At 38.3% G+C, this 26,561-nt stretch overlaps 1 protein-coding gene across 1 annotated transcript in view; it reads right to left on the bottom strand.

Moving 5' to 3' along the window:
- The window catches only part of LOC128646910 (V-type proton ATPase subunit S1-like protein), a 92,427-nt gene extending 73,204 nt beyond the window's left edge, over positions 1-19,223 (bottom strand). The window contains exons 1-2 of the mRNA XM_053699714.1: positions 19,086-19,223; positions 12,714-12,946 (exon numbers count right to left, since the gene is read on the bottom strand). Coding sequence (XP_053555689.1) covers positions 12,714-12,946; positions 19,086-19,223 — 371 coding nt within the window. The remainder of the gene's footprint in view (positions 1-12,713; positions 12,947-19,085) is intronic.
- Positions 19,224-26,561: the final 7,338 nt, after the last annotated feature.

The raw sequence follows: 26,561 nt of genomic DNA, 5'->3' as shown, positions 1-26,561 counted from the left end.
GATTATGCAAATCTACAATGTTGACTGGTCCGTTAAGAGTTTTATGTTACGGCGTTAGCCCATAAAACTCTTAACTACTGACTTTTAAATGCGGTATCAGTCTTGACAGGAGAGGCTGTACCGCTCACTTTTTCCAAGACTCGTAATACCGGCGTTATGCAAGTCCCATTGAAAAGATAGGATACGCAATTTACGTAAGTGGATTTGCGGTATGCTCGAGTCGCGGAAAAAAAATGAGCGGTACACCTGTACCTGCCAGACTTGTAATACCAGCGGGCGTTAAAAAGCAGCGTTTGGACCTCTCAATGCTGCTTTTTAAGGCTAACGCAAGACTCGTAATCTAGGTGAAAGTTATTTTCAATCTTGAAGATACCATTCAAAATCTAGTGAGATTGGTTCTAAAACCTTTTCTCAAAAATAATTATACTATATAATTATATCCATTTATAATTTATGTCATTATTGTAAGAATTAAATGAGTTTGGAATGGTTATTATATTATTGATGGTTCATGATTCTTTGTCCACATGATAAAGAGAATTACTTGATTTTTAGCATTAGTAATACAATGAAGATTCAATTTACTTAAATTATAATTTATGTTCTAAGGTATATAGACTTTCTACATCTCAGAATTCTAGTTATTTAGCAGATGGGTATTCCAAACTAACAGGGTTGTTGTGGGAAAGTGTAATGACTATGGCCCACAGTCATCAAAATTCATTTATGAAAAATCTCACTGCAAATTTTGCAATTCAAATCAAAAGTACCCACCCCTTATCTTATCCCCTTATCTTTTCTTTCTTTTTAAAGATTTAGCTGTTAGTCTATTTTTGCTTCCTAGCAGTTTTACAATAATAGAAATAATGCTTTACAAATTCAGTAGATCTTGTTGACACTAATACTAAAGACCTCATCATAAGTTGCTGCCCAGAAGGCAGTTGTCTTTGTTGAACTTACATATAACTCTTGAACAGGAAACACCATTTTCAATTGTCTAGGCGCATCCTGTATAAATACAATATTTTCATCACGGTTCTAGCACATTAGCACCAGAAAGTTTTCACTTTCCCTAACTTTACCTTAGACACTCTCCCCTTAACCCCCTCTCCCTTTGACGTGTCCTTACTCATCCTCCTCTCAGTCAACTGACCAATACTTAAAGGAACAGTCAATACCAGAAGTGTTGTTGTTTAAAAAGATAGATAATCCATTTATTACCCATTCCCCAGTTTTGCACAACCAACACAGTTATAATAATACACTTTTACCTCTGTGATTACCTTGTATGTAAGCCTGATTTAAGTGTATCTAAGTGATAAAGGTAAATTGGAAAGTTGTTTAAAATTACATGCCCTATTTGAATCATGAAAGTTTATTTTGGACTTGACTGTTCCTTTAAGTATTTAAATTATTTTTTGTCCCTCTCCCTGTACATTGCTGGCTGCTTACTACCCCTTTTATAACATATACAGAATTCATTTTTGAAAATGATTCATTTTCCCATTCACTGCGTGTGCTTTGATTCTGTGTATATATCCAAAAATGCCTATTACCTATTAATTTACATTTATTTAACTAACTAACTGAATAATGTACACCTACAAACAAAATATCTAACTAATAGGAGGTTTAGCACTCTCTAAGCCTCCTATTGGCGTAACCCATGGCTTTGTGAAGAATTGTCGGATTAGCACGGCTAATAGGTAAGTATTTTTAATCCCTTAGGTCAGACATCCTCAAACTTTGCCCTCCAGAGCATCATGGGATGTAGTTCCAAAACCCCTGGAGGGCCAAGTTTGAGGATGTTTGCCTTAGGTAATATTAAAGAAAACAAATGTTATCAGTATTTCCTTTAAATATTGTGGTGCATTCGTTTCATGAAATTGAAACGAATATACATGCTTTGTATAACAAATGCACATGCCCATTTAATAGTATACAATGCAATGCTACTGTATTTAACAGTCCTTTAAATTGAATGTCCCTTTAACACCTTAATGACAGAGGACGTGCAGGGTATATGCATTTATGATTGGCTGATGTCCTCTAAAAAAAGACAGTTAACGCCTGAGGACGTACCCTGCACGTCCTCGGTCTGGAAAGCAGCTGGAAGCGATCCTGCTCGCTTCCAGTCGCTTTCCGGTTATTGCAGTGATGCCTCGATATCGAAGCATCCTGCAATAACCCTGCATGGCCATCCGATGCAGAGAGAGCCACTCTGTGGCCTTCTCTGCACCAGACATCGATGGCCGGTATCGTTGGTGGGTGGGAGCAGCCGTGGAAGGAGGGTGGGCGGCCATCGATGGGCCGTGTAATGTGGAGGGGGGCGGGATCGGTGGCGGGACCCACAGGGGCACCGGGGGGGGCGGGGGAGCGGGGGCGCGTGCACGGTGTGGGAGCGGGTGGGAACCGCTACACTACAGAAAAATTTAATGATAATAAGTGGGAGAAAAGGAGGGATTTACAATTTTAAAACAATCTAAGGGATCGGGGGGGGGGAAGCTACTCTACAGAAAAGGGCAAAAAAATAAAAAAAAGCATAATTTTTTACTAAACTAAAAGGGGGGATCCTACACAGCAGCATATGTAAATATGCTAAACAAAACACACACAAAAACCAAATATACCTTTTATTTTAGTACTGGCAGACTTTCTGCCAGTACTTAAGATGGCGGGGACAATTGTGGGGTGGGTGAGGGAAGAGAGCTGTTTGGGAGGGATGTTCAGGTGGGAGGCTGATCTCTACACTAAAGCTAAAATTAACCCTGCAAGCTCCCTACAAGCTACCTAATTAACCCCTTCACTGCTAGCCATAATACACGTGTGATGCACAGCGGCATTTAGCGGCCTTCTAATTACCAAAAAGCAACGCCAAAGCCATATATGTCTGCTATTTATGAACAAAGGGGATCCCAGGGAAGAATTTACAACCATTTATGCCATAATTACACAAGCTGTTTGTAAATAATTTCAGTGAGAAACCGAAAGTTTGTGAAAAAATTTGTGAAAAAGTGAACGATTTTTTGTATTTGATCGCATTTGGCGGTGAAATGGTGGCATGAAATATACCAAAATGGGCCTAGATCAATACTTTGGGATGTCTTCTAAAAAAAATATATACATGTCAAGGGATATTCAGGGATTCCTGAAAGATATCAGTGTTCCAATGTAACTAGCGCTAATTTTGAAAAAATGTGGTTTGGAAATAGCAAAGTGCTACTTGTACTTATTGCCATATAACTTGCAAAAAAAGCATGTAAACATTGGGTATTTCTCCATCCCCTGACATTACTCATCTTACTTGGGATTGCCCCAAACTTGTTGGATTGTGGGGTAAGCTTAGGTTTTGGCTGCATAGGGTCCTGAGGGAAAGGGTAGTCCTAACACCATACAACATTATCTTTATGCACGACTTTGAGGTTACACCACGGCATCAGAAATTTCTCTATTCTGTTATACTCCTTACTAGGAGACTAATTTTGCAATACTGGGCTACTAATAAAGTCCCTCCCTTCGGGAAGTTACTACACGCAATACACAATCAGGTGCTTATGGAACAGACAGATGTGCAGGGAGATTTGGAAAGGAGAATCAAGGCCTTTATCCAAAAATGGGAACCCTAACTTTTATATATATCCCCACAAGTGAGAAATAGGATACTCTACCCCTTCCGCAACTCCCTGTTTATGCAGGAAGAGAATCTCCATGGCAGATGGTGCCCCCCCCCTTCCCTTCCCAAAACTTGACCGTTGCGATGGGGACCTTTGCCCCTTCGCTCTCCTGTCTCTTGGCCTAACCCGGGATCATCAAAACCGCCTTTTTGCTCTCTGTGCCAGGGTGTGACTACGCCCCCTCACCCCCTTTTGCCCTTCCCCTCCCTACCCTGGAGTGGAGGGTCCAATAGGGAGATTCACCTTTACCCATCTTTTGTATTAAGTTGTTGTATGTTTAATGTTATTGTATTTGTTTAAAAAAAAAAAAAGGAAATGATGCTGGTCTCTGTAACGATGTGGAAACTAATATGCTGTTAGTGATGTTCGTCTACCCAAGTGGTGCGAGAGTACGTTACATCTTCTTCAACCATTGAATGTGTAAATGTGAATTTTTGTACAATGCTTTCCATGTTGTGACGGATCCAATATTTACATAAATAAAGTTATAAAAAAAAAAAACATTGGGTATTTCTAAACTCAGGACAAAATTTAGAAACTATTTAGCATGGGTGTTTTTTGGTGGTTGTAGATGTGTAACAGATTTTGGGGGGCAAAGTCAGAAAAAACAGAATTTATGTTTACCTGATAAATTACTTTCTCCAACGGTGTGTCCGGTCCACGGCGTCATCCTTACTTGTGGGATATTCTCTTCCCCAACAGGAAATGGCAAAGAGCCCAGCAAAGCTGGTCACATGATCCCTCCTAGGCTCCGCCTACCCCAGTCATTCGACCGACGTTAAGGAGGAATATTTGCATAGGAGAAACCATATGATACCGTGGTGACTGTAGTTAAAGAAAATAAATTATCAGACCTGATTAAAAAACCAGGGCGGGCCGTGGACCGGACACACCGTTGGAGAAAGTAATTTATCAGGTAAACATAAATTCTGTTTTCTCCAACATAGGTGTGTCCGGTCCACGGCGTCATCCTTACTTGTGGGAACCAATACCAAAGCTTTAGGACACGGATGATGGGAGGGAGCAAATCAGGTCACCTAGATGGAAGGCACCACGGCTTGCAAAACCTTTCTCCCAAAAATAGCCTCAGAAGAAGCAAAAGTATCAAACTTGTAAAATTTGGTAAAAGTGTGCAGTGAAGACCAAGTCGCTGCCCTACATATCTGATCAACAGAAGCCTCGTTCTTGAAGGCCCATGTGGAAGCCACAGCCCTAGTGGAATGAGCTGTGATACTTTCGGGAGGCTGCCGTCCGGCAGTCTCGTAAGCCAATCTGATGATGCTTTTAATCCAAAAAGAGAGAGAGGTAGAAGTTGCTTTTTGACCTCTCCTTTTACCGGAATAAACAACAAACAAGGAAGATGTTTGTCTAAAATCCTTTGTAGCGTCTAAATAGAATTTTAGAGCGCGAACAACATCCAAATTGTGCAACAAACGTTCCTTCTTTGAAACTGGTTTCGGGCACAGAGAAGGTACGATAATCTCCTGGTTAATGTTTTTGTTAGAAACAACTTTTGGAAGAAAACCAGGTTTAGTACGTAAAACCACCTTATCTGCATGGAACACCAGATAAGGAGGAGAACACTGCAGAGCAGATAATTCTGAAACTCTTCTAGCAGAAGAAATTGCAACCAAAAACAAAACTTTCCAAGATAATAACTTAATATCAACGGAATGTAAGGGTTCAAACGGAACCCCCTGAAGAACTGAAAGAACTAAGTTGAGACTCCAAGGAGGAGTCAAAGGTTTGTAAACAGGCATGATTCTAACCAGAGCCTGAACAAAGGCTTGAACATCTGGCGCAGCTGCCAGCTTTTTGTGAAGTAACACAGACAAGGCAGAAATCTGTCCCTTCAGGGAACTTGCAGATAATCCTTTTTCCAATCCTTCTTGAAGGAAGGATAGAATCTTAGGAATCTTAACCTTGTCCCAAGGGAATCCTTTAGATTCACACCAACAGATATATTTTTTCCAAATTTTGTGGTAAATCTTTCTAGTTACAGGCTTTCTGGCCTGAACAAGAGTATCGATAACAGAATCTGAGAACCCTCGCTTCGATAAGATCAAGCGTTCAATCTCCAAGCAGTCAGCTGGAGTGAGACCAGATTCGGATGTTCGAACGGACCTTGAACAAGAAGGTCTCATCTCAAAGGTAGCTTCCATGGTGGAGCCGATGACATATTCACCAGATCTGCATACCAAGTCCTGCGTGGCCACGCAGGAGCTATCAAGATCACCGACGCCCTCTCCTGATTGATCCTGGCTACCAGCCTGGGGATGAGAGGAAACGGCGGGAATACATATGCTAGTTTGAAGGTCCAAGGTGCTACTAGTGCATCCACTAGAGCCGCCTTGGGATCCCTGGATCTGGACCCGTAGCAAGGAACTTTGAAGTTCTGACGAGAGGCCATCAGATCCATGTCTGGAATGCCCCACAGTTGAGTGATTTGGACAAAGATTTCCGGATGGAGTTCCCACTCCCCCGGATGCAATGTCTGACGACTCAGAAAATCCGCTTCCCAATTTTCCACTCCTGGGATGTGGATTGCAGACAGGTGGCAGGAGTGAGACTCCGCCCATTGAATGATTTTGGTCACTTCTTCCATCGCCAGGGAACTCCTTGTTCCCCCCTGATGGTTGATGTACGCAACAGTTGTCATGTTGTCTGATTGAAACCGTATGAACTTGGCCCTCGCTAGCTGAGGCCAAGCCTTGAGAGCATTGAATATCGCTCTCAGTTCCAGAATATTTATCGGTAGAAGAGATTCTTCCCGAGACCAAAGACCCTGAGCTTTCAGGGATCCCCAGACCGCGCCCCAGCCCATCAGACTGGCGTCGGTCGTGACAATGACCCACTCCGGTCTGCGGAAGGTCATCCCTTGTGACAGGTTGTCCAGGGACAGCCACCAACGGAGTGAGTCTCTGGTCCTCTGATTTACTTGTATCCTCGGAGACAAGTCTGTATAGTCCCCATTCCACTGACTGAGCATGCACAGTTGTAATGGTCTTAGATGAATGCGCGCAAAAGGAACTATGTCCATTGCCGCTACCATCAAACCTATCACTTCCATGCACTGCGCTATGGAAGGAAGAGGAACGGAATGAAGTATCCGACAAGAGTCTAGAAGTCTTGTTTTTCTGGCCTCTGTCAGAAAAATCCTCATTTCTAAGGAGTCTATTATTGTTCCTAAGAAGGGAACCCTTGTCGACGGAGATAGAGAACTCTTTTCCACGTTCACTTTCCATCCGTGAGATCTGAGAAAGGCCAGGACGATGTCCGTGTGAGCCTTTGCTTGAGGAAGGGACGACGCTTGAATCAAAATGTCGTCCAAGTAAGGTACTACAGCAATGCCCCTTGGTCTTAGCACAGCTAGAAGGGACCCTAGTACCTTTGTGAAAATCCTTGGAGCAGTGGCTAATCCGAAAGGAAGCGCCACGAACTGGTAATGCTTGTCCAGGAATGCGAACCTTAGGAACCGATGATGTTCCTTGTGGATAGGAATATGTAGATACGCATCCTTTAAATCCACCGTGGTCATGAATTGACCTTCCTGGATGGAAGGAAGAATTGTTCGAATGGTTTCCATCTTGAACGATGGAACCTTGAGAAACTTGTTTAAGATCTTGAGATCTAAGATTGGTCTGAACGTTCCCTCTTTTTTGGGAACTATGAACAGATTGGAGTAGAACCCCATCCCTTGTTCTCCTAATGGAACAGGATGAATCACTCCCATTGTTAACAGGTCTTCTACACAATGTAAGAATGCCTGTCTTTTTATGTGGTCTGAAGACAACTGAGACCTGTGGAACCTCCCCCTTGGGGGAAGCCCCTTGAATACCAGAAGATAACCTTGGGAGACTATTTCTAGTGTCCAAGGATCCAGAACATCTCTTGCCCAAGCCTGAGCGAAGAGAAAGAGTCTGCCCCCCACCAGATCCGGTCCCGGATCGGGGGCCAACATTTCATGCTGTCTTGGTAGCAGTGGCAGGTTTCTTGGCCTGCTTTCCCTTGTTCCAGCCTTGCATTGGTCTCCAAGCTTGTTTGGCTTGAGAAGTATTACCCTCTTGCTTAGAGGACGTAGCACTTTGGGCTGGTCCGTTTCTACGAAAGGGACGAAAATTAGGTTTATTTTTGGCCTTGAAAGGCCGATCCTGAGGAAGGGCATGGCCCTTACCCCCAGTGATATCAGAGATAATCTCTTTCAAGTCAGGGCCAAACAGCGTTTTCCCCTTGAAAGGAATGTTAAGTAGCTTGTTCTTGGAAGACGCATCAGCTGACCAAGATTTCAACCAAAGCGCTCTGCGCGCCACAATAGCAAACCCAGAATTCTTAGCCGCTAACCTAGCCAATTGCAAAGTGGCGTCTAGGGTGAAAGAATTAGCCAATTTGAGAGCATTGATTCTGTCCATAATCTCCTCATAAGGAGGAGAATCACTATCGACCGCCTTTACCAGCTCATCGAACCAGAAACATGCGGCTGTAGCGACAGGGACAATGCATGAAATTGGTTGTAGAAGGTAACCCTGCTGAACAAACATCTTTTTAAGTAAACCTTCTAATTTTTTATCCATAGGATCTTTGAAAGCACAACTATCTTCTATGGGTATAGTGGTGCGTTTGTTTAAAGTGGAAACCGCTCCCTCGACCTTGGGGACTGTCTGCCATAAGTCCTTTCTGGGGTCAACCATAGGAAACAATTTTTTAAATATGGGGGGAGGGACGAAAGGAATACCGGGCCTTTCCCATTCTTTATTTACAATGTCCGCCACCCGCTTGGGTATAGGAAAAGCTTCTGGGAGCCCCGGGACCTCTAGGAACTTGTCCATTTTACATAGCTTCTCTGGGATGACCAAATTGTCACAATCATCCAGAGTGGATAATACCTCCTTAAGCAGAGCGCGGAGATGTTCCAACTTAAATTTAAACGTAATCACATCAGGTTCAGCTTGTTGAGAAATGTTCCCTGAATCTGTAATTTCTCCCTCAGACAAAACCTCCCTGGCCCCATCAGACTGGTTTAGGGGCCCTTCAGAACCATTATTATCAGCGTCGTCATGCTCTTCAGTATCTAAAACAGAGCAGTCGCGCTTACGCTGATAAGTGTGCATTTTGGCTAAAATGTTTTTGACAGAATTATCCATTACAGCCGTTAATTGTTGCATAGTAAGGAGTATTGGCGCGCTAGATGTACTAGGGGCCTCCTGAGTGGGCAAGACTCGTGTAGACGAAGGAGGGAATGATGCAGTACCATGCTTACTCCCCTCACTTGAGGAATCATCTTGGGCATCATTGTCATTGTCACATAAATCACATTTATTTAAATGAGAAGGAACTCTGGCTTCCCCACATTCAGAACACAGTCTATCTGGTAGTTCAGACATGTTAAACAGGCATAAACTTGATAACAAAGTACAAAAAACGTTTTAAAATAAAACCGTTACTGTCACTTTAAATTTTAAACTGAACACACTTTATTACTGCAATTGTGAAAAAATATGAAGGAATTGTTCAAAATTCACCAAAATTTCACCACAGTGTCTTAAAGCCTTAAAAGTATTGCACACCAAATTTGGAAGCTTTAACCCTTAAAATAACGGAACCGGAGCCGTTTTTAACTTTAACCCCTTTACAGTCCCTGGTATCTGCTTTGCTGAGACCCAACCAAGCCCAAAGGGGAATACGATACCAAATGACGCCTTCAGAAAGTCTTTTCTATGTATCAGAGCTCCTCACACATGCGACTGCATGTCATGCCTCTCAAAAACAAGTGCGCAACACCGGCGCGAAAATGAGGCTCTGCCTATGATTTGGGAAAGCCCCTAAAGAATAAGGTGTCTAAAAAAGTGCCTGCCGATATAATCTTATCAAAATACCCAGATTAAATGATTCCTCAAGGCTAAATATGTGTTAATAATGAATCGATTTAGCCCAGAAAAAGTCTACAGTCTTAATAAGCCCTTGTGAAGCCCTTATTTACTATCTTAATAAACATGGCTTACCGGATCCCATAGGGAAAATGACAGCTTCCAGCATTACATCGTCTTGTTAGAATGTGTCATACCTCAAGCAGCAAGAGACTGCTCACTGTTCCCCCAACTGAAGTTAATTCCTCTCAACAGTCCTGTGTGGAACAGCCATGGATTTTAGTAACGATTGCTAAAATCATTTTCCTCATACAAACAGAAATCTTCATCTCTTTTCTGTTTCTGAGTAAATAGTACATACCAGCACTATTTTAAAATAACAAACTCTTGATTGAATAATAAAAACTACAGTTAAACACTAAAAAACTCTAAGCCATCTCCGTGGAGATGTTGCCTGTACAACGGCAAAGAGAATGACTGGGGTAGGCGGAGCCTAGGAGGGATCATGTGACCAGCTTTGCTGGGCTCTTTGCCATTTCCTGTTGGGGAAGAGAATATCCCACAAGTAAGGATGACGCCGTGGACCGGACACACCTATGTTGGAGAAAGTGTGTTTTTTTCCATTTTTTCTCATATTTTATAAAATTATAAGATATGATGAAAATAGTGGTAACTTTAGAAAGTCCATTTAATGGCGAGAAAAACGGTATATAATATGTGTGGGTACAGTAAATGAGTAAACACAAACCCCGCAAAAATGTAAAAATAGCCTTGGTTCAAAACAGCCAGAAAATGGAAAAGTGATGTGGTCATTAAGGGGTTAAAAAAAAGAAGTGAAATTATATAAATTTATACAAATCATGAATATTTAAAACGGCATTCCTGCACATTAAACACACATCCATATTAGCTATCAGCTACCATGCCTTCCCTTTGTAATCCCTGTATTTTACATGTAGATTTGTGTGTGTTTATCTTATAGTAAGAAAATACTTTTTGCAGTTGCACTGTATTAGAAATTTGGACATCTTTAGAAAGGGATATGTTTGTGACAGACTGAACAAGTGTTGCCTAGTGACATACGGGCACAAAACAATACAGTATTACTACAGCAGAGATTCAATACAGGTACAGATTGTTACCTCTATACATCTACACTATCTTTGGGGTCATATTATGTAAGCTCATTCCCAATTTTGTTTAAACGTCTAAGCAACACTGAGGCTGTTTCAAAATGACCAATTTTGTGACGGTTGGTACGACCAGGCTGGGGCTTCACCTAACCCTGTTTTCTATTTAACTGGGTCTGAGGAAGGGGTCTGCGAACCCCGAAACGTCACCACTTATTAAATAATTATATATTATATATAAATTTCCACTAGTCTTGAATTAGTTTAACAAATAGAGACTTAAGAGCCAATAGTAAGATTAGTTAAAGGAACATGAATCCCAAATTTTTCTTTCATGATTCTGGTAGAATAATGAAGCAAATAAAGTAATAGAAGATGTTTAAAATTAATTATCTTGGTATCTTTTATTGAAGGATCAGTAACGCACTACTGGGCGTAAGCTGAACACATTGGTAAAACAATGACAAGAGGTATATATGTGCAGCCACCAATGAGTAGCTAGGTCCAATAAAGAAGACAACATTTTTTCGACATACTGAGGTGTTGCTGCCTTTTGTTGAATTGTTTTAACAAAGGATGTCAAGAGAACTAAGCAAATAAGATAATAGAAGTCAATTGGAAAGTTGTTTAAAGTTGTATGTTCTATCTGAATAATTAAATAAACGTTTTGGGTCTCTTGTTCCTTTAAAGATCCACACTGGACTTTTGATATATATATAAAGTACTTAAATAAACTTAAAGGGACAGTCTAGGCCAAAATAAACTTTCATGATTCAGATAGAGCATGTCATTTTAAACAATTTTCCAATTTACTTTTATCACCAATTTTGCTTTGTTCTCTTGGTATTCTTAGTTGAAAGCTTAATCTAGGAGGTTCATATGGTAATTTCTTAGACCTTGAAGCCCACCTCTTTTCAGAATTCATTTTAACAGTTTTTCACAACTAGAGAGTGTTAGTTCATGTATTTCATATAGATAACACTGTGCTCGTGCACGTGAAGTTATCTGGGAGAAGGCACTGATTGGCTAAACTGCAAGTCTGTCAAAAGAACTGAAATAAAGGAGCAGTTTGCAGAGGCTTAGATACAAGATAATCACAGAGGTTAAAAGTATATTAATATAACTGTGTTGGTTATGCAAAACTGGGGAATGGGTAATAAAGGGATTATCTATCTTTTAAAACAATACAAATTCTGGTGTAGACTGTCCCTTTAAATAATACCATTTAGTGATGGTAAACATTGCTCCATTCCTCTGCCCGCATCTCATACGTTACTTAGCTGATTCAATGACGAACATCCATCGTTACGTGCCCCCTTTGTTGTCCAGCTTGTGGGCCACAAAACAATTTTATATACTGGCCAGTAAATTGATAAACTTTACAATCACTTTAAGCAAATAAAGATCTTTAACTATTCTTACTATATGTATATATATCTGTAAATCTGACTGTATATCTATCAATCTATCTATCTATATATGTGTGTGTGTATATATATATATATATATATATATATATATATATATATATATGTGTGTGTGTGTATATATATATATATATATATATGTGTGTGTGTGTGTGTGTATATATATATATATATATATATATATATATATGTGTGTGTGTGTGTGTGTGTGTGTGTGTGTGTGTTCATAAATATTAATACTCAGATATAAACAGATAAAAAGATACTTAAATTTAAAATTAAATGCGGAAAGAATAATGATAGTGTCATTGAACATTAAGCATCTTTTTTCTTTCCCCATATACATAATGACCTTGACCATCTCTAGCATGATATGGTGTATAATATATGGATATGTCCTTCACTATACAAATAGCACTAAAACTACTGAAGCAAAACATAGCGGAAAAATTGGACGTGCATTGACTAATGTATTAAGCACTGCTGTAGATGATGAGAATTTATTGATGGGAAATCAACAATAATGGGTAACGACACTTGTAGTATATTTTCATCATAATGCTTAATGTTCTAAAACAGAGCAATAGCCTAAGTGTATTACTTAGCTTAGATGCTTACGTGGCATTTTCTTCATTACAGTTGGAATCGTCTATGTCCACTATTTTATGTGATCCAAATGTTCTATCTGTTAAGTCCAAATGAATTTCATCCTTAAATGTTAACATTATCTTCTCAGCAACAAAGAGAATGCAGGTTTTGCCATTTTCTGTAATGTTAATAGGACTATGATGATTTTCATTTACAGGACGTTTTAAAAATGTTTTCTTTCTGAATATGTTGTGATATGGTTGCTGTAAAATTAAACACAAACAAACAGAATTAAAAATATTGTCTTGCCCAACCAGGAACTCTTACTCATCAGCATATACAGTACACGTTTATATTGTATATGAAAGCTTTTTGGTGTTCAAAGACTTGTAATCAGAAATATATTGGGTTAGAATACTAGGCGGACATAAACAAGCTGTAATTTCAAGACTTTTCTGTAGTCTTCCATATATGAGCATACCAGACAAATATGAAAAGTTTCTTAGTACACTGACACGTGGTGCAGTATTTGTTTTTTAAAGGACAAACTGCATCCAACGCTAGTTGAAATCAGTCTGGACTTGTTTCTAGAGAAGACAAGGCTTGCCATTGTCTGTTAGCAAAACTTGCTTTCTTTTGTAACATTTTTATCTTATCACATTTGCTTAGACCAGATATTCAGCAGAACTGGAAAGAACAACATTTTCAGAGTTTAATAACAAGAAAGAGGCAAAAACATAAATCAATATTCATATTTCCAAATTATTGCGATTGCGAGTTTGCAATATTCATATTTCCTAATCATGTGATTGCGAGTTTGCAGTATTCATATTTTTTATAATATTGTGATTGCATGTTTGCAATATTCATATTTCATAATATTTTGCGATTGTGAGATTGTGCTTTCTTATAATATTGTGATTATATAAATATGTATTAATATTAATATAGAACAAGTTTGTTATAATGCGATCGCAATATTATTATAAGTAAAACACAATCGCACAAGCACAATTGCAATCACAATATTATGAAATATGAATATTGCGAACACACAATCACATTCTCAAAATAAGTTTAAAAAAAACACGCCCAAGAAGGCAAATACAAGATTTTTACAATTACGCCTAAAGTTTACATATTATAAGTTATATTATGACATTGTAGTATACAATACATATATATTAAACAATATATAAACATATATCATATACCCACAATTCCCCTGCTCCTTTAAGGGTATTATTGATATGTTTAATTCACTATTGTATTGTAAGAACAGAGGTTGAGTTTCTATTAACACATGTAATTTCTATTGTCACACAGTACTGTGTAAAGGGATAATTTACATTACACCTTAAATGCAGGTGGCAATGCCGCTTTAAATATATCGCCAGTATCAGAGAAGCATGGCCGCCCACTAAAATGTATAGTTAAATGCTTCTCGATGATTCTGTCTTTAAACAGTACTGTCAGCCCTTTTGAATATTTTGTCAGCTTTCTCGACATCACAACTGATCCGTTTTAAATATCTCGCTGGCTCGTGGCATTTTCGTCCATCAGGGCCTAAGTATGGAATAATGCTGTATACCCCAAACTGTATTATGTACAATATACAAGTATATAAGTATATAACATATTATTTTGGAGACGTAAAAAGGGCTTGAAATAATTCTATACTAGCACAAGAATAATATTCCTTCTAAATCACAAAATGGAAAATAATAAAATGTGATGCTTTACAGTTAATTATCGGCTAGATTACGAGTCTTGCGTTAGCCTTAAAAAGCAGCGTTGAGAGGTCCCAACGCTGCTTTTTAACGCCCGCTGGTATTAAGAGTCTGGCAGGTACCCCTCACTTTTATTCCGTGACTCGAGCTTACCGCAAATCCCCTTATGTCAATTGCGTATCCTATCTTTTTAATGGGACTTGCCTAACGCCGGTATCACGAGTCTTGGAAGAAGTGAGCGGTACAGCCTCTCCTGTCAAGACTCCTACCGCATTTAAAAGTCAGTAGTTAAGAGTTTTATGGGCTAAAGCCGTAACATAAAACTCTTAACTAAAGTGCTACAAAGTACACTAACACCCATAAACTACCTATTAACCCCTAAACCGAGGCCCCCCGCACGTCGCAAACACTTAAATCAAATTTTTAACCCCTAATCTGCCGACCGAACATCGCCGCCACTGTAATAAATATATTAACCCCTAAACCGCCTCGCAAACATTAGTTAAATGTTATTAACCCCTAATCTGCTGTCCCTAACATCAACGACACCTATCTACATTTATTAACCCCTAATCTGCTGCCCCCAACGTCGCCGCTACTATATTAAATTTATTAACCCCTAAACCTAAGTCTAACCCTAAGTCTAACCCCCCCTAACTTAAATATAATTTAAATAAAACAAATAAATTACTACAATTAAATAAATTAATCCTATTTAAAACTAAATACTTACCTATAAAATAAACCATAAGCTAGCTACAATATAACTAATAGTTACATTGTAGCTAGCTTATGGTTTATATTTATTTTACAGGCAACTTTGTATTTATTTAACTAGGTACAATAGTTATTAAATAGTTATTAACTATTTAATAGCTACCTTGTTAAAATAAGTACAAATTTACCTGTAAAATAAATCCTAACCTAAATTACAATTACACCTAACACTACACTATCATTAAATTAATTACATAAACTAACTACAATTAACTACAATTAAATAAAATAAACTAAAGTACAAAAACCCCCCCACAAAATTACAGAAAATAAAAAAATTATTACAAGAATTTTAAAATAACTACACCTACTCTAATCCCCCTAATAAAATAAAAAAGCCCCCCAAAATAAAAAAAATTCCCTACCCTATACTAAATTACAAATAGCCCTTAAAAGGGCCTTTTGCGGGGCATTGCTCCAAAGTAATCAGCTATTTTACCTGTAAAAAAAAATACCCCCCCAACATTAAAACCCACCACCCACACACCCAACCCTACTCTAAAACCCACCCAATCCCCCCTTTAAAAAACCTAACACTAACCCCTTGAAGATCACCCTACCTTGAGATGTCTTCACCCAGCCGGGCACAAGTGGACCTCCAGAGGGGCAGAAGTCTTCATCCGATGCGGGCAGAAGAGGTCCTCCAAGCGGCAGAAGTCTTCATCCAGATGGCATCTTCTATCTTCATCCATCCGGAGCGGAGCGGGTCCATCTTCAATCCAGCCGACGCGGAGCATCCTCTTCAAACGAAGTCCAAGCGAAGAATGAAGGTTCCTTTAAATGATGTCATCCAAGATTGCGTCCCTTGAATTCTGATTGGCTGATAAGATTCTATCAGCCAATAGGAATTAAGGTAGGAAAAATCCTATTGGCTGAAGCAATCAGCCAATAGGATTGAGGTCACATTCTATTGGCTGATTGGAACAGCCAATAGAATGCGAGCTCAATCCTATTGGCTGATTGGATCAGCCAATAGGATTTTTCCTACCTTAATTCCGTTTGGCTGATAGAATCCTATCAGCCAATCGGAATTCAAGGGATGCCATCTTGGATGACGTCATTTAAAGGAACCGTCATTCTTCGCTTGGACTTTGTTTGAAGAGGATGCTATTAACTAGAATGCTATTTATTTTAACTAGGTACAATAACTATTGTACCTAGTTAAAATAAATACAAACTTGCCTGTAAAATAAAAATAAACCCTAAGCTAGCTACAATGTAACTATTAGTTATATTGTAGCTAGCTTAGGGTTTATTTTATAGGTAAGTATTTAGTTTTAAATAGGAATTATTTATTTAATTGTAGTTATTTTATTTAGATTTATTTAAATTATATTTTAATTAGGGGGTGTTAGGGTTAGGGTTAGACTTAGGTTTAGGGATTAATAACTTTATTATAGTGGCGGCGATGTTGGGGGGGCAGATTAGGGGTTAATAAATATAATGTAGGGTTCGGCGATGTTGGGGGCAGCAGATTAGGGTTTCATAGGGATAATGTAGGTGGCGGTGGTGTCCGGAGCAGCAGATTAGGGGTTAATAATTATAATGTTGGTGGCGGCGATGTCGGGGACGGCAGATTAGGGGTTAATAAGTGTAAGATTAGGGGTATTTAGACTCGGGGTTCATGTTAGGGTGTTAGGTGTAGACATAAAATTCCTTTCCCATAGGAATCAATGGGGCTGCGTTAGGAGCTGAACGCTGCTTTTTTGCAGGTGTTAGGTTTTTTTCAGCCGGCTCAGCTCCATTGTTTCCTATGGGGAAATCGTGCACAAGCACGTTTAGCCAGCTTACTGCTACTGTAAGCAACGCTGGTATTGAGGTGAGATATGGAGCTAAATTTTGCTCTACGCTCGCCTTTTTGCGGCTAACGCCGGGTTTAAAAAAACACGTAATACCAGCGTTGTCTTAAGGGAGCATTAAAAAAAAAAGACTTCTTAGCAACGCATCCCTGTTACCGCAAAACTCGTAATCTCGCCGTATATTTTTATATTATTCATATGATACATACAATACATCTCTTAAAGTTATAGTAAAGAAGTGACATCCCAAGTGACAATACATAATACGTTTGTCATATTACAGCCATACTATTATAAAGCTTTTTTTATTCAGTTTATCTGTGTATAAAGCTACACTGTCTAAAATTAAATCAGGTAACACATATAATACATATTTTTATCTTACCTGTCTAACTCCTATGTGTTGTATATCACGGTTTTGCCTTACTGTGTGTTCAATTTGACCTAAAAATTGGAAACGGAGAACATTTTATAAGGAAACTTAACATGCATAAATGATTTTATGTAGCTAGTGTGCCCATGTCTTAGCCAAGTGTGCAGTATGTGAAAACTAGTGTTGAAATGTTCTGAAAGCTGCTTAAAATAAGAAAGAAAAAAAATGTTACTTGGAACACATCATAAAGGTTAAAGGGACTGTAAAGTGAAAATTAAATTTTCATGAGAGTATGCAATTTTACACAACTTTACTAATTTACTTATATTATATATTTTGCTTCATTCTCTTGGTATCCTTTGTTGAAAAACATACCTAAGTAGGCTCGGGCGCAGCAATAGACTACTGGGAGCTAGCTGCACATATATGCCTCTTGTCATTGTCTCACTCAATTTGCTTAGCTAGCACCCAGTAGTGCATTGCTGCTCCTTGAACAAAAGATTCCCAGAGAATGAAATACATTTGATAATATAAATAAATTGGATACGTTGTTTAAATTTGTATGCTTTATCTGAATCATAAATAAAAAAAATCGGGTTTCATGTCTCTTTAACTAAATGACATAACGATTTGTTCTTATTTATACGTGCCATATTTACATGCGTATTTAGAAAAGTAACTGTTAAGCCAGACATTTTCCACTATTATTTTGTACAGAGAAGTATACATATGTATCATGCAGTAATTATGTGTTTACTTCTACATTGATGTGAAATGGTTTGTAACATAGTGCACAGGGTAACAAAGACAATCTTACCACGACTCCACAGTAAGGTTTTACTTGATAAGGTCAATAAATTATGACTGTAAAGAAGAAAAATATCAAAATTAAAAAAATGTTTTGATTAACTGTTTGTCTTGTCATAAAGCTGACATCAGTTAATAGGATCTTGCATTATTTATTTGAGCAAAGCCTGGCTAGGAATATACAAATGTAATAATGTTTAATATTTTGGAAGCAAGCGAAGAATGTATGTGTGGATGAATTTTTATTTTATTTATGGGGGGGGGGTTCTTTTCTTTTATTGCAGGGGTAGAGCCAGGAGCGGAAATACCATTGGAGCAGCAGTTGCAGTGACACCAGCGTCCAAGATTTGGGGGGCATAACAGCCAGTCTATACATAGGTGCATGCAGAATGTATAGGGGAACCTTTTATTAGTGCATGATCGAGCAGATATTAAAGGGACATAAAACGCTACAAACGCCAAGGGCTAGATTACAAGTGGAGCGCTAATTTAACGTGGGCCCGTAAACAGGCAAATGTTCCCTAATTGCCCCCAAAATAAGTGTGAGGGTTAAAGTAAGCGGCTGTGGGGTGTTAGAAAAGAAATGGCACTGAAAAGTGCAGTCTACATTCCTGTCTACGGGGACTGTGTTAAAACTGTAAATAATATGTATATGCTTATATACATATATAGTTATGTGTTAATATGTCTATATATGCATATAAACACATAAATATATATGTATATAAGCATGTATATTTATAGTTTTAACACAGTCCCCATTCATATACATATATATTCATAGTTTTAACACAGTCCCCATTCATATACATATATATTTAAACTTTGCTGCGCTCTGCCATGACTATCGACATGAGAACGAGGCTCCCATTTGAGCCTATGGAAGAGTGCTCTCATGAGCGCAAAACTTCCATACAATGCGAACGCGGCTACTAACACTACTGGAACACTGAGCAGGATACTGCCTGGCAAGGCTGAGCGCAGGTGTGTCTGGAATACAGGATAGGTCACTGCAGTCTGAATACTGGTTTTGCTGGAACACTGGATTGGTCATTGACACTGCAGGTGTCCAAGGCAGCGTCCTGGCACCACAGGAACTCAAGCATGTTACTTGTGTAACTGGGCACTGGAAAGAATATCAAGTGTAGATCCAAAACAGCAAACAAAGAATGGTCAGGAAAAGGCAGGGACAAAAATGAATCAAGCAGAAATAGCACAAATTCCAGGTCCAAGCAAATGGGTCAGGATAACAAGAATCTGTGCTTCAAGGCTTCTCAACAAAAGGGCAATACAAAAGCTTAAGCTGGAGATCAGGCTGAGTCAAAACCATAAGAATCAGTCAGCAGGCACAGTACAAACTTACAGAGACTCAATGTCAGGGCAGGGTGTGGCTATAGAAGCAGACTTAAAGGGACCTTAAAAACAAACAAACAAATCTCTTATCAATGTATTTCCCCCTGAACAGTCAGTTGATGTATTACAATTTGATCAGTTTAAAATCTTAAACTTTGTTAACTGTCATAATAGTACTTACATTTTCAAAGCCTTAGACTACCCATCCGCATATTGTTTTCTTCTTCTTTTTTCTAACAGGCGCTAATGCCAATCAAAATACCAAAACTCTGCCCATTATAGTTCACAAAAGCATGCTCATGATGGAGGTTAAAACGTATGTACTCAAGTGACAACAGGACTTAAAGTACGCATTTACTACACAGACCGTCAGCGTTTGATAAGTTAGAACTACAGGGATCAGCGCTCCGCACACTGCAAGTGCTTATAATACAGGGAGTGCAGAATTATTAGGCAAGTTGTATTTTTGAGGATTAATTTTATTATTGAACAACAACCATGTTCTCAATGAACGCAAAAAACTCATTAATATCAAAGCTGAATATTTTTGGAAGTAGTTTTTAGTTTGTTTTTAGTTATAGCTATTTTAGGGGGATATCTGTGTGTGCAGGTGACTATTACTGTGCATAATTATTAGACAACTTAACAAAAACCAAATATATACCCATTTCAATTATTTATTTTTACCAGTGAAACCAATATAACATCTCAACATTCACAAATATACATTTCTGACATTCAAAAACAAAACAAAAACAAATCAGTGACCAATATAGCCACCTTTCTTTGCAAGGACACTCAAAAGCCTGCCATCCATGGATTCTGTCAGTGTTTTGATCTGTTCACCATCAACATTGCGTGCAGCAGCAACCACAGCCTCCCAGACACTGTTCAGAGAGGTGTACTGTTTTCCCTCCTTGTAAATCTCACATTTGATGATGGACCACAGGTTCTCAATGGAGTTCAGATCAGGTGAACAAGAAGGCCATGTCATTAGATTTTCTTCTTTTATACCCTTTCTTGCCAGCCATGCTGTGGAGTACTTGGACGCGTGTGATGGAGCATTGTCCTGCATGAAAATCATGTTTTTCTTGAAGGATGCAGACTTCTTCCTGTACCACTGCTTGAAGAAGGTGTCTTCCAGAAACTGGCAGTAGGACTGGGAGTTGAGCTTGACTCCATCCTCAACCCGAAAAGGCCCCACAAGTTCATCTTTGATGATACCAGCCCAAACCAGTACTCCACCTGCACCTTGCTGGCGTCTGAGTCGGCTCTCTGCCCTTTACCAATCCAGCCACGGGCCCATCCATCTGGCCCATCAAGACTCACTCTCATTTCATCAGTCCATAAAACCTTAGAGAAATCAGTCTTGAGATATTTCTTGGCCCAGTCTTGACGTTTCAGCTTGTGTGTCTTGTTCAGTGGTGGTCGTCCTTCAGCCTTTCTTACCTTGGCCATGTCTCTGAGTATTGCACACCTTGTGCTTTTGGGCACTCCAGTGATGTTGCAGCTCTGAAATATGGCCAAACTGGTGGCAAGTGGCATCTTGGCAGCTGCACGCTTGATTTTTCTCAGTTCATGGGCAGTTATTTTGCGCCTTGGTTTTTCCACACGCTTCTTGTGACCCTGTTGACTATTTTGAATGAAACGCTTGATTGTTCGATGATCACGCTTCAGAAGCTTTGCAATTTTAAGAGTGCTGCATCCCTCTGGAAGATATCTCACTATTTTTGACTTTTCTGAGCCTGTCAAGTCCTTCTTTTGACTCATTTTGCCAAAGGAAAGGAAGTTGCCTAATAATTATGCACACCTGATATAGGGTGTTGATGTCATTAGACCACACCCCTTCTCATTACAGAGATGCACATCACCTAATATGCTTAATTGGTAGTAGGCTTTCGAGCCTATACAGCTTGGAGTAAGACAACATGCATAAAGAGGATGATGTGGTCAAAATACTCATTTGCCTAATAATTCTGCACTCCCTGTACTGCACATCGAATGCAGGATTCTGTGCATGCGTGGAGGTATCCCTTTCCCCTAACAGAACCGCTCTAATATAGTTTAATGGTACCATGGATACAGCATAGGAAACTGTTTTTTAAGTCTGTCCTCCGGCCTCCCTAACAGACCAGGTTTTGAGGATATCTGAACTAGAGAACAGGTGAAATAATTAGCTGATTAGTAAAGATGGTTATTTTACCTGCTTTCATCTAAGGTAATCCCAAAAATCTGGCCTGTTGGGGAGGCCTGACGACATGTTTAAAAACCAGTTGCCTATGAGAAACTGTAGCAAATACTGACAAGGAATAATAAAAAAAAAGATTTGTGTGAGCTGTCATTGGATTTAAATGATTATGGTAAATGCTACGGTTATAAACTGTTTTGTACTGAAAACAAAATGTCTGAAATAGATCATAATAATGTTTTCAGGTAAATATATTGATATGTGCTGTCCCTTTAAATAGTCAGTGCTGATTACTAAATTACGGTCAGCAGGCACAGGCAGCAGGTGTCTAAATATCAAGTTGAGCCAGAGATGTCCAGTGACAGAACCTTTTAAAGTTTAGGACATTTAGGTCTAAAGGAACTTCAGATAGATAGTGATACACCAGTAAACTTTGGACTTAAACCTGTGAATATGCTTAATCTTATGCATTTAAATAAGTTTGCAATTTCGCTTTTTAAAGTGCCATCACATAATGAAGTCACAGGTGGCACGTGTGATCAAATGAGCTATATATGCAAAGACTTGTAATATGGATTCTAGTTGTAAAAATAATGCAACATCACACTCATGTTTGAGATTCTCACGGTAACAATTGCTCTCCACTTGTAATCTAGCCCATTATATTTAAATCATCATATAATTAAATTGAAATACTTGAACAATGTAAAAAATGTACAGACAGGACAGGACTGTATACTTCAGCACCACTGTTATTAAAAACCTTGAATAGATATAATTGTATTTATTATTTCCTACTACCATTGTGATATGGGTGTCATAGAACTAATTGAGTCTTCACTGACAAATGGATTGTGTTATACGTTTTAACATTAGATAAATTGAATTGCCTTTTCAATAATAGTGCCAGGTGCCACTTTATGCATTTATTCCTTCTATTGTGTAATTGTGTTTTGGTAAATTTAGTTTAATCTATAACATAAGAAAAACCAAATAAACAATGTTCATTGGATCCTCTGAGCACACTTTAAATGATCCTTGACTTCGCAACTAGCTTTTGCCCAGTGATATCATCCCAAATACCTACAAACATTTGCTTTCTTAATAAGAAAATTTACATTTCTGAGTAAAGTTTCTGATTGGCAACTAAAGAGTCAATCACAATCTTTTAGATAAACGTTTCTAATGATTTATCTACAAAAATTTCCAAAGATTTTAATGGTTTTTCTGTTGAAAACCAATAGATACGTTTTTTTTCTAAAAAGTTTAAATAACAGAATCTAAGATGATAGAGCGTTTTTAACAATGGACCAGCCAGAAAGGTGCACCTCTGAAAGAAGGGACTACTACACAAATGGATATGTTGTTCAAAGAGAAATACAGCTCTAATGCTCACCCATAAATGAAGAAAAGATAAAACCAAAGATCATTGCCTCAGTAATAATATTTCAGGTGAAAATCTGTTTTTAAAATCCAATAATCTTTCATTAGTTTTTATTTTTTTACCAGATTTTAGTCCTATTACATCCACAATATATATATATATATATATATATATACAGACATCCCAACTCTCCCGGAAGTTCTGGGATTCTCCCGCATTGAAATAGTGGCTCCCTGATGTTGGCAAACCATACACAACATCCCAGGAAACTCGGCTGTGACGATGTTAGGAAGTGAATCCCATTCTCCCCCTCTATTACACACATGGTATATCCCAGATGATGCGCCCACTCTGTGCACCTCCCTTTAATACATGGTCAGTGAGCTCGGCCCATCTGGGTGGCGGGACAGGCTTAACACATTGGGCAACTGCGGCTGCAGGATCTCACCAACTCAAAGGGGGTATCCAGAGTCAGTGGCACAGACCCTCCCCCCTTCACAGCCTCACATCAGAATGTGACATGCAGCATTGCGAACGCAGATCAGTGGCAGGAGCGTTCACTGGGTGTAAAAAATGAATTATACATATAACTGTGTGCTACAATATAGGGTGTGTGCTACTGTGTATAGTTTTGTTTACATACTTTTTTAGTGAGGGGAGTTACCTTCCTGAAATGAGTTTTTGCAGGTTGGGATGTCTGTATGTATATATATATATATATATATATATATATATTTATATATTTGTATACTGCTGTGCACTGGTTATTATAGAACTTTCTGTTCTTTGGACCTAATGAGCAAACACTTGCTTGCACAGAGAGAAACTTATTTTCTTATCGAAGATAAACGCACATAAACCCTTTGAGAGCTTAATTTGAGGATTATATTGCGATGTAGGAGTCTATCCTTCATATACAGAAGCCTGACATCTCTAAAAATTGCCCTTCTAAAATTCATTGAGGGACCTTGAAATACTGAAGACACAATCTCACCAGGTGCCTGATATTGAAAACCTCGCCGCTCATGTGAGATGATCTATGAAGTCTTGTCGGTACGGCGAGGCACTTAAAAAAATTTAAAAACTAAAATTTTATCTTGAGAAATGTTTATGTTGCTATGTAGTGTTCTTTATGTGAAACAGAGACTCCTACATTAACAACACAAGGTCTATGTAATTCATTAGAAGATGTAGTTTTGTAACTCTGAATAGAGTGTAAAAATATAAAACTATAACATACAAATTATTCAGTTGCATCTGTTGTGATTACTTTATATACATTTTCCTTAACAAATAGGGTAATGAAAAATAAGTAATGAGTTATCAGCAGAAAAAAGAACGCAACTTGATAATGCTTGAGACTAAATGGAATACTGAACCTTATCTGCTATCAACATTTGAGCTTCAAAAAAATCTTAAAGGGACATAAAGCCCAAATATTGTAGAACATACCATTTTAAACAACTTTGCATATTTACTTGTATTATCAAATTTGCTTCATTCTCTTGGGGTCTTTGTTGAAGTAGCAGCAATGCATTACTGGGAGCTAGCTGAGCAAATCATGTAAACCAATAACGAGAGGCATATACTGTATATACAGCTAGCCATCATTAGTGCATTACTGCTCCTTAGCCTATCTAAAAATGTTTGTCAATAAACAATACCAAGAGAACACAGTGAACGTGAACAGGTCTCCTAAAACTACTTTTGTCTGTTTAATACATGTTAATAACTGTTATTATTTTCCATGAAATGTTGTATTTACAGTTTTAAATCTTAGTTATAAGAAAGCTAAGACATTGTGATTTTGTTGTTGTTGTTGTTATAACTATTTTAATTAGACAATGCCAATGTCCTTTATCCGACTGCATTCCCTATTGCAGCTAGCTGCAGAATCATTTGTGCTAACAGCAGGAGGCTTTGAGACAGAGGTGATGAGTTCAGTGAAGGGGATAAACTTAAATATAAATTGTATTAGCTTGGAAAAAAACATGGAGATGGCTTATCCAAATTATTAGCAGCCTAATCACTAAGCAGAAGCTAGCTAAGAAAGCTTATTAGCTCTTTTAACTGTCAAGGCTTACTTATCAGGTTATTTTTTTCCCTTTAAGCAGGTAGAGAAGGTCTTCATGTTCATCTGGCTTGAAGCCAGCACTAGAAATTGTTTAAAGGGACACTGAACCCAAATATTTTCTTTTATGATTCAGATAGAGCATGAAATTTTAAGCAACTTTCTAATTTACTCCTATTATTAATTTTTCTTCATTCTCTTGTATCTTTATTTGAAAAAGAAAGCATCTAAGCTAAGGAGCCAGCCATTTTTTGGGTTCAGACCCTGGACAATACATGTTTATTGGTGGGTGAATTTATCCACCAATCAGCAAGAACAACCCGGTTCACGAAAAATGGGACGGCATCTAAACTTACATTCTTGGTTTTCAAATAAAGATACCAAGAGAATGAAGAAAATTTGATAATAGGAGTAAATTAGAAAGTTGCTTAAAATGTCATGCTCTATCTGAATCACAAAAGAAAACATTTGGGTTCAGTGTCCCTTTAACTGAGAATCCACATACAGGAAAAATACTTCTATATTTTAAAATAACAGTTGCTAAAAGAAAAACTGCATAGCTCTCCTGCACTGCATGATCTCTCACAAGATTCTAGACAGACAAATGCTGCTAAACTTGTGTAAGGGGTGTTCTCTGCATCCTGAAAAGTGAAATAAAACAAGCTCAGTGCAATATAGCACTGTATGATATGAGACTTTGCGCTTTATATTTTATATTACTTAATTTGTCAGATTGGGTCATTTCAGTATTATTGCATTTAAAAGGACATTAAACAATAAATACATTTTCTAAGCATAGTATTGAGATTATTCCCCACCTCCCTCTAGTCATGGGTGCCACCATGTTGAAATCTATCTTTAACTACATTTCAGCGCTGACAAGTTTTCACATATGCAATAACTCTCCTTCAGATACCCGCAATGTAACCTTGGTTCCAAAATGGCAGCACCCATGATTAGAGGAATAGAATGATTAGAGAAATGGGTTTAGTGTCCCGTTATGCTTTGCACTTTGTATTTTATATTTTAATACATGCATATTTAAATGCAGCAGGGAGTTTATTAATTCTAATTATGGTTTGAAAGTTTCTGTGTTACTTTAACTAATTAGGATTATACTTTGTATATTTATGTGCATCTTTTAAAAATTAGATTGCACTTTGTATTTATTCTATTGTAAAATAAAACACAGCTTCAAAAAGTGTGATGGATATGGGAGATCCTTGGGCTGAACAGGAATGTTCCCAGAGTATGTCTGAACCTCTCTCACAATTCTTGGGAAATGCGGTAAGCATTTTAAACATGCTGGTCTCCCTGAATTATCTCGCCAGCTGTATGCAGGTAAAGTCTGTTAAAATTCACAATACACTTATTTAACTGACAAAAACATATTATA

This window comes from Bombina bombina, chromosome 2 (assembly GCF_027579735.1).
Source record: "Bombina bombina isolate aBomBom1 chromosome 2, aBomBom1.pri, whole genome shotgun sequence".
Taxonomy (NCBI): Eukaryota; Metazoa; Chordata; class Amphibia; order Anura; family Bombinatoridae; genus Bombina; species Bombina bombina.
The sequence above is the reverse complement of the archived record's forward strand: the minus strand, read 5'-3'. Positions and strand labels throughout refer to the sequence as shown.